This window comes from Cnephaeus nilssonii (genome assembly GCF_951640355.1).
Source record: "Cnephaeus nilssonii genome assembly, chromosome: 4".
In the NCBI taxonomy this organism is placed as follows: domain Eukaryota; kingdom Metazoa; phylum Chordata; class Mammalia; order Chiroptera; family Vespertilionidae; genus Cnephaeus; species Cnephaeus nilssonii.
The window spans coordinates 16,092,560-16,111,691 of record NC_137075.1 but is presented as its reverse complement, the minus strand read 5'-3'; the positions used below and the strand labels follow the sequence as shown (position 1 = coordinate 16,111,691).

The 19,132-nt window shown below is 42.5% G+C and overlaps 1 protein-coding gene across 1 annotated transcript in view; it reads left to right on the top strand.

The window, feature by feature from the left end:
- Positions 1-1,689: 1,689 nt before the first annotated feature.
- The window catches only part of ITGA8 (integrin subunit alpha 8), a 209,382-nt gene continuing 191,939 nt past the window's right edge, over positions 1,690-19,132 (top strand). The window contains exons 1-2 of the mRNA XM_079769464.1: positions 1,690-2,075; positions 2,709-2,842. Of these exons, the coding sequence (XP_079625590.1) occupies positions 1,870-2,075; positions 2,709-2,842 (340 nt within the window). The 5' untranslated portion in view covers positions 1,690-1,869. The remainder of the gene's footprint in view (positions 2,076-2,708; positions 2,843-19,132) is intronic.

The window sequence follows — 19,132 nt, the reverse complement described above, 5'->3', positions numbered from 1 at the left end:
ATAGCTTGGTGATGTGCTGCCCTACACAAACTGAAGCGTTGTTTAATATACCGTTACTCTGCCCAGGGCGTCGGCACCTGGGCCACGTGCACAGCTAGGACTTTGCTATTGCTTTCTGTCTACGTAGATGTTCCATTTCTAAGGCTGGCATGTCGTAAACAAATTTCTGAATGTCAACATGCCAGTGTCAGGAAACGATAACTATGAGTTTATTTTCGAGCCTCTATGCCCTGCACAGCTCTGAACATCCCATGCTAATGGTGCATGTGAATTACTCACTGAAATTTACTACAGGGAATATCACATCTATTAACAATAAAAACTTGACTAGAGGAGCAGACTCTATGTCTCGCACAAATGGACTTTTGAATTGAGAAAAGAAGTCTCCTACCACCTCCTCTTAAATCCTTGCCTGGGAAAGGACTATCCAGTTAGGACGGTGGTCGGCAAACTCATTAGTCAACAGAGCCAAATATCACCAGTACAACGATGGAAATTTCTTTTGAGAGCCAAATTTTTTAAACTTAAACTTCTTCTAACGCCACTTCTTCAAAATAGACTCGCCCAGGCCGTGGTATTTTGTGGAAGAGCCACACTCAAGGGGCCAAAGAGCCGCATGTGGCTCGCGAGCCACAGCTTGCCGACCACTGAGTTAGGAAATTATCCAGACCTGGTGATATGCCAGGTAATAGTATAGCTTATTAGTTTTTACTACTTTTATAGGGACAAGATAAGCATAGACAAAGAAATAAAATTCAAATCTGTCTACCAAGTGGGTTTTGATGTGAGAGAGATGAAAGAGTGAGCTTTTCAGTGGACTCAGCGCGTTTCAGGCTCCCAAATCTGTTCGGCCAGACTGACCACTGCTCTGAATTGCATTTTATGTTTCCAGAGTCTCTGGGGCTCCCACACTAGTAACTCAGATTCAACAAGCCCAGCAACGAGCTCACCATTTACCTCCCATCCTGCTCTTTTTTGCCCACTCCTTACTGTTTGTTCTTCAGACTCCCCTTGGACTCTCTTTCACTTCCATCCTATACCTTCTACTCTTGCTGAGGGTAAACTGTAAATCCCAGCATTCCTAACTTTGCCAGTCTTCATCACAGTTACACAGGGTCACGAGGATTTAGGACCAGGACGTTTAACATGCCCCGGCGTGCCTTAGAAAGTTCTAAATAAAACCTCGAGACTTTCTTTGTTTCTTAGTTTCCTCTGCAGTGAGCTGGGGTGGAGTTGGGTGAGGAGAGGATTTGTTGGATTTAGATTTTCTCAGTCACAGGCGGAAAAAAAATGTATCCACCCTGAGGGTCTTCAGACTGCAGAGGTGATGCAAAGAGGGCGCTTTATCTTGCCTCGTGGTGCGGTACGTTTCCACCCTCTCCCATTTGGGACAAACGGGAGAAGACTCTCGCCCTGCGCGGGGAGCGTTCCTTCCGAAAGCAAAGGCTTACACTGACAACGTACAAGACTCAGATCGTCCTCGAGATGCCACTGTAATAGAAAACCAGGAGCCCAAACAGGCGCCTGGCGCCGGCGGCCAGCAGGGGCTGGGGAGGCCCGGAGTCGCGGGCTCCCGCGCGCGGCCCGCGGACCCGCCGCTAGGAGGCGCCGCGAGCGCGCCCGCCCCGCCCGCTGCCGGCGGAGGGCAGGATGCGCTGGGCCAGCCCCCGAGCCGGCCACGAGCGGGCCGGGAGCCGCGGGGCGCAGACCGCAGGGGCCGCGCGGCGGAGCGCCTGGGCTGTCCCCGCGGACGCTCGCGCCGCGCGCACCGAGCCGGGCCGCGGGCATCTGGGGGCCGCCAGCCGCCACCCCCGCCGCTTCCCACCTGGGGTCCCGCTCCCCGGCGAGCAGCCGCCAGGGCGGACGGCGATGTCTGCCGGGGCCCGCCGCGGTCCCCGGGGCCGCCGGGCGCCGCCGCTCGCGCCCCGCTGCTGCTTCTGGGCGGCCCTGGGGATGCTGTGGCCGCCCAGCTCCCAGGCGTTCAACCTGGACGTGGACAAGCTGACGGTGTACAGCGGCCCGGAGGGCAGCTACTTCGGCTACGCGGTGGACTTCCACATCCCGGCGGCTCGCACGTAAGTCGCCCGGTGCCGGGAGTTCTCGCGCGTGTCCGTGCCCCCGGCGCCCGGGGACCGCGCCTGTCCCGCCGCCTGCGGGAAGATCCCCTCCCGGTGTCCACTTGCGGTCCCGTCCCGCTCCCGCCACCAGCCTCTTCCCTGCGCGGTGCACTCTAGAGACCTGCGGCTTGCAGGGCACTCGCCAGTCTTGGGGACCCTCAGGTACAAAGGCGAGCCCTGCAGGGCGCGGGCAGCGGGGCCGGCGGGCACAGGCCCGTTAAACACCGGCCCCCGCACGGTCTGTTTTACGCGGAGCCGCTACCAGCTCAGGGTCCGGGCGCAAGTGCGGTCCGCTTGCCACAAGCAGCTGGCCCCTGTGCTCTGCTTTTTTAACCGCCCTCTTTCCGCACACCTCACCGTACACACAGCTCCACCTAGAGAAGAACTGGGACTCTTGGCACCCTCTTCCAGACCAGCCTCAGATGCCCGCAGGTGTCCAAGGGGAACGAAGTTTGGCCATCGGCTGGCTCCCTCATAAATACGTTCCAGCCGCCGCCCCCACCCCAGCCTCAGAGGGCGCGTGGCCCGAGCCGCAGCTCCTAGGCGCGCTGTTGGGGTTCCACAGAGTCGTTTTCTGCGTCCCTTTCGCAGAGCCGGCGTCCTGGTGGGAGCGCCCAAAGCCAACACCAGCCAGCCAGACATCGTGGAGGGGGGAGCCGTCTACTACTGTCCGTGGTCCGCCGCGGGGTCTGCGCCGTGCAAGCAGATACCGTTCGACAACACCAGTAAGTGATACCTGTCCTTCTCCACGGCGGGCCCTGGCTTTAAAGAACCAGAGCCGTCCTAGCGTCACCTCCCCGTTTTCCTCCTGCTCATTCGGGCTGTCTGATGGGTCTGTGCTGTGGGCTGCGCAGGTTCCTAGAGAAACCAGCTTTTTTAGAGCCTGAGCAGGAGGAAAATGCCAGGGACGCCCAGAAAGGGAACGATATTTTGACCTGGAGTGTCTGCATACACCCTCGTAACTTCTGTGTTCTCACCGCCCGGAGATGAGCGTTTTCAGGGTGAGTGGATGCTTTGGAGAAGTACAGATGTTCCAGCCTAACCTTGACTATGGAGAGAACTTCGTTGCTTCCCCAAGACAGATCTGGGAAAAGACAATCCTTAGCATTTCCAGGACCCAAACTCCTGAGGCAAGACCCAGACATTGCTCCATGTTGCTGTTTAATTCTTTACAGAAAGAAAGAATTTTCTTTCAAAATATTGGACATTGGAGGCAAACTAGTACAGGCAGAGTGTGGATGGATTACATTCATTTCCAAAATCCCTAGACAGATGTTTCTTATTTAATTAAAGGGAAAATACATTTTAAACAATTCAGGCTGGTTTTGTTTCCTCTGGTGTTTTCTCTTTGGTTCCTGAGAAAACAATTTAAATGTAATACTTTCAAGAACATTAACACTGCATGTTCTAATTTGTACCTCCAAAACTTTATGAATTCAAAAGGTATATAAGAACGCAAATATCTTTTCAGAAAAAATGTGATTATGTCAACTCAATGTTTTTCAATGAACAATCATTTAAAATACCTTTTGCATCACACTACTATTTTATAACATCATTATTGTTATATTAGGTAGAAAATCAATTTTCATAGAATTTTGGTAAAATTGAATGGGTGGTATTTACCTGCTACCTTAATTAATTTGCATTGTTTATTTTAAAGGAGAAAATAGTTGCAATTCCATGAATGTGGAAATCATTTCAAAGGAAAGAAATACTATACGAGAATTGCCTTGAGTTATGACCACATTAGGAAAATATTTTATATTTGTAATGAAACAGTAGGGGACAAACTAGTACAATTGTGGCCATTAAATAAATAGGAAAATAATAAATAAATAGGAAAACAATAAAATGTCAAGAAAAGTTCAGTGTTAGTTAGAGAAAGAGCAGGGGGTAGATAGCATCTTTTGTCCAGGTTCTGAAAAAAACCCTCTTAATTTCTCAAAAGACTTTTGAGATGTCTGATTTTACTTCTAAATGTAGAAGGTTTTTCTTGATAGCCATATGCACTCATCCTATTATTATTCTTAGCAACCATAACCACAGTAACTTGAGGATTCATACATAGAAGAAAAGGGGGAAAAAAAACAGGAAGGGAGGTAGATGTTTCTGAAATAATTGAGCAAAAAAGAAAAATAGCAAGGCAGAGGCCACGGAACGTTTCTGAGAAGTGAATGGTCCATGATGGAATGAACAAAGCCTGGGGGAGTCTCACTAAAAGATAAGAATCACTGAGAGAAGAAAGTTCCCCGTGTTAGCCATCAGGGGGTACTGTGGGCCCAGGAACCTGGGTTGCTGTTGGGAATGGCCTGATAACAGAACAGGTGGGGGAAAAGGAGTCAGAGGCTCAGGTGTTTACTACTGAGCGGCTGCCAGCACTCTACACATCTTTTCTACCCCTTTATCCATGATCCCCCAAGAGGATGGAGGTGCCAGTGGCTGTCATTTGCCGGGAAGCTGTGAAAAAGAGGAAGGGACAGCAGGAGCCAGTAAAGCCATTTCCAGTTTTAGCATCTGTTCTGTGTGCAGGGTATGATCTTGGCACCAAAGGTAAAAAGGCAGAACAAAGACATTGCTGACTCTGGGTCTTGTAGTCATCGTTATCAGATGCGTTACGTTTATTGATCACCTGCTAGTAACAGTCACTTATACACGTTATTTCTAATGCCTAAAAGAAAACAACCGTGTGAAATTCACTGCCTGCATAAGGAAACCGACATAGACAGTGTTAAAATCCATGTATGTCTAAGACCACACAATGGCAAGAAGTAGATGCAGGGTTGGGAAAGAGGTCTGTGCTCCAAACCCTGCCTTCCTTCCTCATGGAACTGGACCTGAGGCACTGCTCACCTTCCCTTCCCCTCCACCATTCCGTCACCCCAACCTTAGCTGCACAAATACGTATTTAAATCCTACAGAGAAGATCTGAAAGGGAAATGAACTTTGGTGGAGGGCTGTGGGAACCAGAGAGTGTGGAAGCAGCCTTTGTCTTGGTGGGAGTAATGGGTTGCATATGCCTCTGGTTTGCCGCAGCTCCCGCCAGCAGCCCCGTCAGTGTCCCCCTCATCCGCCTCCTGTCTTCTCTTTGCCCTTCGGCAGCAACATAGTTTCCCCACGATGAGGAAGAAAAGTTCTGCTTGACATAGTTCTGAGTGCTAGACACCCACAAACTCACATTCATGTAATAGTGTGATGTTTCAGGTATATATACATATATATATTACATATATACACATATAAAAATACACATGAATATATATATATATATATACACACATATATATAATATTGCAAATATTCCTCTGTAAAGATAATCATTACTTTCCCCTATCTGCTTTTACTATTACATCTGAATTCAAGACATTCTATACTAATTTGACCTTTTAATGACATTGTTTCAACTTGTTCAGGTCCCTTGGGTGTTAACAATTTAGTGTTTGCTGTGGTAACCTAGTAAATTCTCTCAGCCTAGACACTAAAGGAGACTGGCCTATATTTAGCCTCTGAATCTGGTTGTGATCTTGAACCTCAGTTTATTTAAGGTCAGATGCCTTTTAAAAAAACAACTACCTTTTATTTAAAAAATTTTTTTCATTAAAAATCATTTTTTTTTATGTTATCATATAACTTGGACTTTTTTTTTATTATTTCTCATCATAAATGCAACAACAGAGGAAGCTGGGAATAGCCTAGCACTTCAAATGCATGAATACTATTAAAGTCTGTGGTCCTTTCAAGTATGGTAAAAGGAAACTTTAGGGAAGCATATGGCGGTGGGGGAGGTGCAACGTGCAAAGAGTAGACAATTTTCCTGCTCTGTACAAAATCAAGTGGTTCCAAAAAAGCACTTCTCTCATCTCCCTTCTCTCTTTCCCTCTTACTTCACTAGAATAAAATTCCCCCCATCACCAAATTGATTTCTTTCACTTTTGCCTCAGGAACTCTCTAAACCGTGCCCTGTCCTAACTTAAATCATCACATCTGCCAAATTCATGCCTCTCATTTCTGAGTCTACTCCGAGGTTCATTTCTTCGTTTTCCTACATTTTCCAAACCCATGTGTGGATTAAATAAACACTGTGAGATTACAGCCCTCCAGCTAAAAGGTGGGGGGGGGGGTGCGGGTGGATGAAGCAGAATGACAGACACTTTATCTGTGGAAGGAGGAAGGGCAACTTGCAATAATAGTAACAAAACATAGTACACAAATACCTGGTTGTTTTAAATGCTCAAATGAAATATTTTGAAGAGAAAGATAAGGCATGTGCTCATTAATGATGATAATCATCATAGCCCTAATAATGGAGAGGCAGTACAGCTGGGAACCACTCACACTTAGGGACCCACATAAGGAGTGAACAGGAAGAGGTGGAGGTACCACTGAGATTTGGAAGCCATTTGAGAAAGACTACTAGGATTGGCTGGCCTTAATGTAGTGTCTTTGTGTAAAACAACGCCCCCCCCCCCCCCCCCCCCCCGCCCACCACCACCAATTAAAATAAATCACACCATCTTAAAATTTGGTTAAGATATTCAAAGCTCTGGAATGGTAAGATTTTTGTTAGAATTGTTTTTGGGCTTGGAGACCGGAAGCCTTTGTTTTGGGGGGATCTGTTTTATTTTGTGTTGAGTGAGCCCACAATAAGACACAGCTCAGAGCATCTGGTGCTGTGACTGGTATAGGAGTGTTTTTTGATAGTCTTGGGTGTGCCCTTTTTCTCATGTGAGGGTTGGGAAACATATTGGGCACATAAGTCTTGCTTTTCCAACTTCCTCAGAAAGAAATCAGCTTTTGTTCAGGAACAAAGAAAAGAAAAATGTAGGTCAGAGCAACTCAAGTAAATGGCAGAGGAAATAAAACAAATGTGACAGAGCTCAGTGAGAACAGAAATCTGGGCTCTGGAAAATTCAATTGAAAATGAAGAGAGGGAGAGAGAGAGAGAGAGAGAGAGAGAGAGAGAGAGAGAGAGAGAGAGAGAGAGAGAGAGAGGCCTAAAGATAACCTGCTCCTTTTAAGAATGAATAAACCCATTTATTAGGGCAGGAAGCTTACTCTGTAAGGACTGATCCCATTGAGTCATCAGGGGTGGTTTAGCAGGATGGTTTACTATTCTAGAAACAATTCAGGATGGCAACCACCCCTGATAAGCTGTCTTGACAGATGCAGCCCACATCCCCAAACTTCTCCCAGTTGGCTCAGAGTCCCACGTGACAGAACGAAGTCAAGTCCTGATCTGAAAAGGGAGGAGGCAGTGGTCCCTACATCACTTAGCAACCGAGGAAGCAATTAGAAAAAGGAAGTCCTTGAAACTCCAACTAGAAATGGGAAACAGATCTGCTCTACGGCTGGTTGAGTTGTATGAGCGTTAGGCGCCTGTTGCTTAATTTGCAAAATTCTTTCAAGAAGTTGGAAGTCTGTGTGATGGAACAGGCTTCCAGGCTTTTGGCAGGAATGGTCAGTGCTGCTTTCTGGGAGAAATGTAGGAAACTGTCTTGGAATTATTCTGAAAGCAGAAAAATGCACTTTGACATTTAAGCTGGCTGGTTGAGATGTGTGCACTCAAACTTCACCTGTTCTGTGTAAAGAATCCTGCATCTGATTGTGTTGAGGAGAGTTTGCCAGTATCTCTAAAAGCTCAGGTGTGCCCAGATGGACACCATCCAGATATGCAAACGTGGATGTTTGAGGAGGGGAGTTGAAAGAATAATTATTGATCTTATAAAAAGCACTCCCTTAAAAATTTAATTTTCAAAATTCAGTTTAAATACACCTTCACAAAACCATATTTAGTGCCTCGAGAAAGGTGTACCTCTATTACGGAATCCTAATTAATATATATTTAAAATCATTTTAATTTGGGGTTATGCTATACGGAAACTTGAGCTAGATAAGCAAATTATAATTCACAAAATAAACAATTTATACTTAAAACATTCTGCTTACTACAGTGGTGTTATTTATTCTGCATGGGCGTTATTCAGTGTGGAAGGAAAGGCCAGAGCCCGGATGTGATATTTAGGGTATTGCCCCCAAGTCTGCCAAACTGAGAAACGCTTCCAGATCCATAAGCACTGCTCTCAGTGATTACGTTCCCTTTTAGTAAAATGAAGACCCAGATTACAAAAACACGTCTTTAGAGCAGTGGTTGCCAGGCATTGGGAGTAGGAAGGAGGACCTGTCTGCAAGGAGGCAGAACAAGGGCGTTTGGGGAGGTGATGGAACTTTCTGTGTCTTGTTTGAGGGGGGTTCAATTGAATGTACTTGCCAAAACCCATTGAACTATACATCACCAACAGGGGATTTTACTGCATGTAAATGGAAAATGAGAAAAAAAGGCATTTTAGAGAATGCTAAAGAGCTATATATTAGATCTGATGATTAAATGTGGTTTTGTGGCCACTGCTATGAACATATGGACACTAAAGAAAGGTCTGAGTAATAATAACTGGAAGTTTAAGGACATATGCCCTCTGAATGCTTAGGCTACTGCCTCTAAGTGAGGGCGAATCATTAGATCATCATTAGGACCTTTAAATAAAGGATGTTACATTCAGAATGTGTTTGGTAAGAAAACTATGAATGAAAACATGTTGAGTAAGCATGAATCTTTGCAATGAACAGCCACACTTATGTAATTCTCACATCCTTACTGAAATTCAGGCCTGGGACCCCTTGTTGATAGTCATTAAACCAAGAAGATCTAGCTTCAAACACATTATTGTAGTTATCAAAATTAGTACACCTGCACTGCAATACTTTTCTTATTAACATCAGGTCCGTTTTATTCTCCTGGTCTGATATTGAACATATGAACACAGATTTGTATGTGACATTGAAAAGCCTCTATATCAATCTGCCCTGATTTCCAGGACACGGAGCTTAGAGAGCAGGGCACACACCACTGCTGTGGGAATAGGCGTACGCAGCCCGCATGACACAGAGTATCTCCCCCCAGGTGTAGCGGTGACAAGTCAACTCCCTCAGCCAGATTATGGCTCCCTTTCAGATTTCAGTTATCCTCCCCTATGATTTGCCCAGATGTCTCCAACTAAGCCACCTCCCTCTTGCCACATTGCTTACACACTTTATCTTTAGAGCACAACACATCATAGCACAGCTTATTTTTCATATGTGTATTTTGTACACACGTGTTCCCACTCATTCTGGGTCCACGTTCTGGTACCTCTTTCTTCACCACCCAGAACATCTCTCTTTTTTAAATATATATATATATATATATATATATATATATATATATATATATATATAAATACTGTATATATATATTGTTACTGATTTTAGAAAGAGAGGAAGGGAGAGGGAGAGGGAGAGAGAGAAACATCAATCGTCTGCCTCACTGGGGATCAAGCCCGCAATGTGGGTCTGTGCCTTGATCTAGAATCGAACCAGTGACCTCCTGGTGCATGGGATGACACTCAATTCTCTGAGCCACACTGGCTGGCCACCACCCAGAACATCTTATCCTCCAGAAATGATTTTCTGGAGCATCAGGCTTTTCTCTTTCTACAATTCTGAACAGGACATATGTCTCAGAAATGAATAAAGTTGTTGCAAATCCCTTTTTATTTTTTAGGTTTATCCTCACCAGAAGGTATTTTTTCCATTGATTTTTAGAGAGAGTAGAAAGGAGGGAGTGAGGGAGAGAGAGAAAAAGAGAAAGAGAGAGAGAAACATCGATGTGAGAGAGACACATCGACTGGTTGCCTCTCAAACATGCCCTGACAGGGGCCAGGGATCAAACCTGCAACCCACGAGTCGAACCTGAGACCCTTTGGCGGATGACACTCTAACCACTTAGCAACACTGGCCAGGGCTGCAAATCCTTTTTAGAAGAAAGGGGGAGTAACACTAAAAAATAATATTTTCAAATATCCTCAAGTATAAATAGTCAAGTAAACTATGACATAATCACAAAATTAAGTCTTATATAACTATGAAAATTGTCTACCACGAATCAGTATAATATGGGAAAATGCTTTGTTTTAATGCTAAGTGAAAACATAAAATTCAAAATTGTATCTACAATCTTAGAAGAGTATGAGAAGGAATATCGCAATGAGAAGCTTCTGGGAGATAGGGATTATTTTTCTTTTTCAAATACATTTCTTTCTTATTTTCCAAACCATTATGACTAGGAACAGTAATGACAAAAACCATCTGTAAGAAATTTCTGCATGAAATTATCGTGTTCGGTGATGTTATGAAGATTAACAATAAAAGTTTATAATTAAGCCCTAGCTGGTTTAGTTCAATGGATAGAGCGTCAGCCTGCGGATTGAAAGGTCCCAGGTTTGATTCCTGCCAAGGGCGCATGCCTGGGTTGCGGGCTCGATCCCCAGTAGGGGGTGTGCAAGAGGCAGCCAATCAATGATTCTCTCTCATCATTGATGCTTCTATCTCTCTCTCCTTCTCCCTTCCTCAATAAAATATATTTTAAAAAGTTTATAATTAAGGTTTTGTATTGGCTGATGACAGTCTTAGTTGCTCCGTCATTTTGTCTTGGGTATAGATGGTTTAGAAATATTTACATAGAGGCACTTATGTTTCAAACTACAAAAAAATTAAGGTATTTTTAGTAACAATTATATGCTTAAAAATAAGAACATGCAGTGTATCACCTGTATTCATTATAGATTAAACCAGGAGAGCCCTGGCCAGGGTGGCTCAGTGGTAGAGTGTCCCTGTGCACCAAGGGGTCATGGGTTCAATTCCCAATCAAGGGTGCATACCTGGGTTGTAGGTTCAATCCCCAGCCTCGCCTTCTGGGGAGGCAACCAATTGATGTGTCTCTCTCACATCCATGCTTCTCTCTCTCTCTCTCTCTCCCCCCTCCCTATCTCCTTTCCACTCTCTCTAATAATCAGTGGAAAAATATCCTCAGGTGAGGATTACCAACAACCACAACAAAAACAATAGAAATATAGATTTGACATGGCAGTTTCTAGAGCCTTTTAGAATAAGAGGGATGTTTGTGAGTAAAACTGCCTTTCAGTGTACCTGAGTATGCTAGGTAGGCCCGGGGAAATCAATTCACAAACTTCTTATAATGCAGTCAGTTCACAGAACTTGTAATGAGAGGCCATGGGCAAAAGTCAGAGTGGCTGCAGGTGCAGATAATTCAGAATGTGGATGGCATTTAATAGAGTACGAATGTCCAGGCAAACTTACGAAGCAGTATGAAATTTCACAATACGATTTGGTGCTTAGTTCGTGATCTGTTATGTACAATAATCAGGTATTTCTTTTCTTTAAAACATTACATATGTGCCAGTGATGAGTTAAAACATCTATTTAGAGTATTTCTTCTGGGGAGCACCATTCTACTCATTCCCAAGTAAGGTTTGTAAATATTCTGTAGAGCTAAGATATATCTGTTTACATAAGTTAAGAGTATGTCAACATACTTGTCAACAATATTGGTTGGGCAGGAAAGAGTGAAAGATGGTGGGGGCATATGAAGGGACTGCTGAGTGAAGGCTGCAGCAGCATTTCCCAAGATCTCTTTTATACTGAGCGTGAAAAAAGGTTTCCACGTCAGATAAATTTGGAAATGGCTGCATTCACTCCCCTCCTGTGTTAGTCAAGTTTCTCTAGAGAAACATAACCTATAGAATGTATACAGAGTGGGGCAAAAGTAGGTTTACAGTTGTTCATATGGAAAATAATACAATCCTACATAATAAAAGCATAGTATGCAGATTGTCCCCTCGACTGGGAATTCGTAGGGAGTTTGACCCAGGGGGCAGGGCCGGCCAGGGGATGGAAGGGAGTACCCGGCCTGCAGCCAACAGCTGCTAGGGACCCTACCAGTGCACGAATTTCATGCACTGGGCCTCTAGTAATTAATAAATAATAACACAAGAATAAACCTGTGTATCACATACTCACAACTATAAACCTACTTTTATATATAAACCCCTGTATATAAAGGAAGAGACTTGTTCTAAGGAATTGGCTCACACAACGTTAGAAGCTAAGTCCCATGATCTGCCATTTGCAAGCAGGAGGCCCAGCAAAGTCAGTGTTATGATTGAGTCTGAGTCCAAAGGCCTAAGAACCAGGAGCACTGAGGGCAAGAGAAGATCAGTGTCTCAGGTCAGGCAGCCAGGCAGAGAGGCCAGATTCTTTTTTCCTCTTCCTTTTTGTTCTTTCCAGGCCCTCAACAAATTGGATGATGCCTACCCACTTGGGGAGGGCAAACCACTTTAGTTTGTCCACCAAGTCAACTGCTAATTTCATCTGGGAACACTCTGACAGAAACTTCCAGAAATAATGTTTAGTCAAATATCTGCCCACGCCATCATCAGGGTCAAGTGAACACAAAATTGACTATCACACCCTCTATGAGACTCACAATGCATATTTTCCTAGAAAAGGCATTGAGAATTTACAAATGAAAGAAACCCATTGGATACATACAATAGGACATTAATTCTCCTCACATTTATTAGGCCAAGGCATGCCCAGGTATTTCTGTAGTAACAATGGCCCCAAATCTCTGGCTTAAAACAAGGAAGGCTTATTGCTTATTCACACTCTATGCTTAATATGAGTTGGTAGGGAGGCTCTGCTAACTCGAGTCACCCAAGGACTGGAAAATGAAGGTTTCTATTGACATGTGTTTTCAGGATCACCCTAATGGAAAGGGTATGTGGCAAATTACATGTTGTCTGTTAAAGCTTCCACCAGGAATTGACATTTATTTCTTCTCCTCACCTTTGGTAGTCCAAAGAATGCCTAGAAAGCTAGCCATGTCAACTTATTAGAATATCTAACACATTATTTATCCATAACTATAAAATTATATCTACAATGTTTAAGAGAATACTAGGAAGGGAATACAATAAAAGAAGTTGTCTTTGAAACACAATTAAAACAGTTTTTCTTTTATTTGTAATGGACATATTTTGCAGGACATGTGTTTGGGAGATGGTAATAAAGTAGTTCTTTGGGGATACAGTCCCAATCCCCACACTTATGGTAGAGAAAAGACACGTGACAAGGAAATGGAGGGGTTTCAACGGAAGTGAAGATAAGTGAGACTTTTGTATCAGCAGCCAGTCCTCAACCTATTCCAGCTGGTCCCCTCTCTCTACCACAAATACCATTGTCTTGGAAGACTGAATGCCCTACATTCATTCAGCCAGGCTCCTTGAGTGACTTCCTAGTAAGTCATAATGTCTTTTTCCCCTTAAAGCACGCTTTGGTTAATTTTAACCCATTTTTACTTATAAAAATGTTATCTAAAGGGAGCAGTGGAATTGAAAGTAAAAATCAGTGTCAGCAAGTAGTAAAATTAAATTTCAGTGACTGGAAGAGTGTTAGTGACTTTCTACAAGCAAATGCTGTCTCAGACGCTGGAAGAATGGCCATGAACAGAGCGCAGCGCCATGCCTTTGTGGGGTTTACAATGAATAGCCAGTGACAAACTGAGAAAGAGTAAGGTAAGGACAAGAGGACAGAGAGTGGTGTGTGTGTGAGTGTGTGTGTGTGTGTGTGTGTGTGTGTGTGTGTATACCTTTATTTTAGATTGAGTGGGATACTAGTTTCCTGTTGCCACTGTGATAAATTACCACACACTTATTGGCTTTAAACAACACAATTTGACTTTCTTACATATTTGGAAGCCGTCTAAAACAGGGCTCCCTGGGCTAAAATCAAGGTGTTGGCAGAGCTGTGTTCCTTTCTAGCGGCTCTCAGGGAGAATCTGTTTCCTTGCATTTTCCAGCTTCTATGGCTCTCTTCTATTTTCAAAGCCAGCAATGTCAGCTTAGTCTTTCCCATACTCCCATATTTCTGGTTCTCCTTTTCTGCCTCCTTCTTTCACTTTAAATTATCTTTGTTATTACATTAGGCCCACCCAGACAATACAGCACAATCTCCCCTATAGGAAAGAGTGATAGAAAATGAGACCAGAGAGCCAGGTATAGGCAAGATTATAGTACCTTAAAGGCCAACGCATGGGCTTGGGATTTTATGCCAAGAGTAATGGGCGGCCAATGGTGCTTTTGAGTAGGCAGGTAACATAATTTGAATTGTGTTTTTAGAAGGATCTGTTTAATAGACTGTAGTCAAGCAAGAGCAGAAGCAAGGAGACCATTGTCCAGTGATAGAGAAGTATGATTTAGGTTGAGGGATAGCAGTTAGGATTGAGAAATGGTTGGATTTGGGATTTGTTTGAAAGTGCAGTTGGTAAGGTTTCATTGTGGATCAGAGAAAGAGTACAGAAGAAAGAGAACATTTTGACCGGAGTGACTGGAGGAATGGGATTGAGACAGGAAGGAGCAAGTCTTAGGGAAGATATCAAGAGTTGAGTACAGATATGTAAAATTTGAGATGCTTGTTGATATCCAAGTGATGTCAAATGGGCAGTTGGATAAATAAATCCAGAGTTCAGGCAAGAGGTTGGAGATTTAAATTGAAAGTTATAAGAATGTAGATGATAGTTAAGATCATGACTTAGGGAGTGAGTGTGAATGGAGAGGAGAGGAGAAGCAAAAGGAAAAGAGAAGGGAAGAGGAGGGAAGGGAGGATGGAAGATCCAAGTTGAGATTGAGTCCTGGAGCAAACTGACATTTAGAGAAATATTGGAGAATTGAGAAGGATGTATAAAACACATTAATATTAAATATTTAGTGAATATTAAATATGATGAAGTGAAGTTAAGGTGATTATTGAAGTTAGGGGCATGAGAACTGGGAAAATGGCTAGAATGTTAGCAGATAACATATATCTTATTGGGAAATATTTCAGTTTGAGATGCAATGGGAAATCCAAATGGACAGAAAATCTAGCCCAGAATGTTTATGCTCTATTTCCTGTGGTTCAGTTGCATCATGAAATAGTTTGCCTCTGCAACTTTACTTATGCTATTCACCCTCTTAGAATAACCCTACTTTTTCATCTCCTTTTATCTTTTTCTAAAGTCCCATTTGTCCTTCAAGATCCTGTTCAGATCTCACATCCATCCAAATCCATTTCCATTTCTGCCCAATGACATGCATTCTTTCCTCATCTGGATTATTTTATATTTCAGATAGGTCTTTAAAGAAGTCCTTAATACAGCCCATCCGGTATTATGTTTATTTGTACATGTGCTATCATCTGCAGTATTTTTTTGGCTGTGAAAAGCAAGGCTAAGTTTTTATTTCTATTTACAATTTCTAGACTGTTTTATACAAATAAAGTATACCATACATGTGTGTGTGTGTATATATATATATATATATATACCATCTATAATAATAAAAGAGTAATATGCTAATTAGACTGGATGTCCTTCTGGACATCATTCTGGACATCCTTCTGGACAAAGCCGGGGCCATAGGGAAGCCAGCCCGGGTCCCCGGTGCCTGCGGTGGCCGGAGGGAAGCCAGCCTGGGTCCCTGGTGCCTGCGGGTGGCTGGAGGGAAGCCGGGGAAGGAAGGTCTACCCTTGCATGAATTTTGCACATTGGGCCTCTAGTGCAATATGTAATCTTAATGGTGGTTAGAAATGTAAGACACACACACACACACACACACACACACACACACACATATATATATATATATATATATATATATATATATATATATATATATGCCTAAGTGACCATTATGGCAGAATGACTGGAATGACCAGTCGCTATGATGTGCACTGATCAGGCAGGCAGGTGAGCGGTTAGAGGCAAGCAGACAGGCAGGTGAGTGGTTAGGGGCGAGTGGTCCTGGATTGCGAGAGGGATGTCTGACTGCTGGATGTCCGACTGCAGGGATTGGGCCTAAACCGGCAGTTGGACATCCCCCGAGGGATCCCGGATTGCGAGAGGGTGCAGGCTGGGCTGAGGGACCCCCCCTCCTCGTGCATGAATTTCATGCACTGAGCCTGTAGTATATAAAAGCTCAGCAACATAGGCACATTTAGCAGTGCGTATGTCAGATATAATGGAATGACATGTAGAAGATAGCTGTGTATGGAAGCATTAGGTTAGGGAAGTGGCCTGAGTATCACACCAAAATTAGCAACTGTGTTGGAGGGACCAGAACTGGTACCACAGGTAATGTAAGTTTTAGATTATATTAATTTTTAAGGTATATATAGTCAAACTAATTTTCTTCTCTTTTAGCTCAGATTTTATATATATATATATATATATATATATATATATATATATATATATATATATATATATATGCTACTGACCAGGATAGGATATCAGAGAAATATAAGGTTTTAAAATGCCGTACATTCATGGGGTTGCATGAATTACTTTCTAGGCTTTCCCCCTTTTTTTTGCTCCCAGATGGTTTATCAAGCTTGGGAGAAAATATTATGCATAATTGCTACACCTTAGATTGCATTATACTATACCAAACGAACCATAGATACTTACAGCCCACATAAACTCTGTTTGCCCATTCATGGCAAACATTTAATAAAGATAGTTCATCTGGAAAGGAAGTTAAGTGAATGTGATGCATATTCACAAAAATGTGTTGTTTAGAATGAGCTAACAAAAAGGAAGTCAGGCCCCAGCAAAGATGGACAAGCTGAAATTAGGCCTTCTTACTGCCTTTTGTGTTCATTCTTTTGAGACATTGTGTCTTGGTCCCTTTTTATTAATCCTTCTAAAATCTAATACAGGCCGGGGCAAACTGTAGGTTTACAGTTATTCATATGGAAAATAATACAATAATTAATAAGTAATAGTACAAGAATAAACTCTGTTTTGTGTACTCACAACTATAAACCTACTTTTGCTTCACCCTGCACGTCTCTATTGTATACTGCATAGATATAATAAAAAATTATCTTCTGGTTGCTATATACAAGTCAAAAGACTATATAATATATTTAAATAGAATTTTCAAGGTAGATTTTACTTCCTTAACATGAGAGCAAAATTAATTTAAGTAAAATGTGCAGTAATGCTAAGGGAAGGATGGTAAAGTAAATTCTGGTAATTTTGTTCTTGAGGAATAATCACACTATGGTCTATGGAAAAGGAAAAGATCTGGAGCATTTAACTGAATATCATTTTCCACCATCACACAAACTAAAGAAAAACTTAGCAGCAAATAGCAAAGGTGGGCAAAGCTATTTTGGCTCATGAACAGGCTATGAGGCCATGATACAGGTCCATAATCTCTTATCTGAAAATTTAAAATCCAAATAGCCCTAAATATAAAAAAGGTTTTTGTGAATCATTTGGTGTCAAAACTCCTCTTGAACTGACCTGATAGGAAGTGGTACATAGTTCCTTTCTTTTTGTATGAATAGTTGTGCATTTTGTTAATGACATATTAATGGTTGTGTGATATTGTATAGGTGCTTTCTTTCTAAAATCAAAAACATTTTTAAAAGGACATTAGAAAGGAGTCATACAACTTAACAAAAGCAAGACAAACTACCCAACTAAAAAATGGGCAGAGGACCTAAATAGACATTTCTCCAAATCGGACATATAGATGGCCAAGAGACACATGAAAAAATATTCAAAGTCACTAATAGGCAGAGAGATGCAAATTAAAATGATAATGAGGTACCACCTCACACCTGTCAGAATAGCTACCATAAATAAATCAACAAATGACAAGTGCTGGCGAGGATGTAAAGAAAAGGGAACCTTAGTACACTGCTGGTGGGAATGCAGACTTGGTGTAGCTATTATGGAAAACAGTATGGAGTTTCCTCAAAAAATTAAAAATGGAACTGCCATTTGACCCAGTAATCCTACTTCTAGGAATATATCCTAAGAATCTTGAAACACCAATCAGAAACAATATATGCACCCTTATGTTCATAGCAGTGTAATTTGCAATAGCTAAGATTTGGAAACAGCCTAAGTGCCCATCAATAGATGAGTGGATAAAAATGCTGTGGTACATGTACACCATGGAATACTATGCAGCACTAAAAAGGATCTCTTACCCTTTGAGACAGCATGGAAGGACCTGGAGAATATTATGCTAAGTGAAATAAGCCAGTCAGAGGAAGACAAGTGTCACATGATTTCACTTATATGTGGAAGCTAATGACCAAAATAAACTGATGAACAAAACAGAGCCAGAGACATGGAAACATGGAACAGACTGAAGAATCTCAGAAGGAAGGGGGGCCATCAGGGGGCAAAGAGGTTATCCAAAGAACTTATATGCATATATGCATAACCCATGGACACAGACAATAGTGCGGTAGGCTTGGGAGGTGTGTGTGTGTGTGTATGTGGTGTTGACAGGGGTCAGTGTGGGGGAAAAGGGGACATATGTAATACTTTCAACAATGAAGATAATCTTTTTTAAAAAAAGGAGTGACCAATTAGGTAAAAGAAGTCATGAGGCCAATGAAGAGTCTTGTGAGGTGGAGTGAAATGAAGACTGAAATTTAACCATTTGACTTGGCAAAGGAAAGTTCTTAATAACCAAAGGAAGCAGTCCAGTGGAGTGTGTCAAGAGAAAAAGAGGCCAACAGGAGGCAGCGCATCTGTATAGCCATTTTTTCCCAAGGAGTTTTGCTGAGTAGATGGGACCACAGAATGTAACACCCAATAAGCTATTATAGCATGCTTACAGTCTAATAGGAATTACTCAGCTGAGAGGGAAACAATGATGACTGAAAGAGAAGGGGTGTAGGTAGGAACAAATCCATAAAAAAAATAAAAAAGGATGGGTGGAATTCTTATACAGATGGAAGGATTGGCCTTAGAGGTGGACAAATTCATCCTTAGTAACAAAAGAAGGCAGAGTGAGGAGACAACTCAGGGTAGGTTGGTGCATTTGTTGATAGAACAAAGAAAACTATTTTTTTTTATTTCTTGCATTTTCTCAGTGAAATAAGAAGCAAGATTATCAGCTGAGAGTGAGGAGGCAGAGAAGGTTGGGAGAAGGAGAACATGTAAATAGTAGCAGAATAAATTGAGAAGTAACAGGGTCACGGGCAGTGCATAGCAACCATGTGAATTATAAATCTGAATTTATGTGCAGAAGGAATATATTTTGCCTCTGCTCACT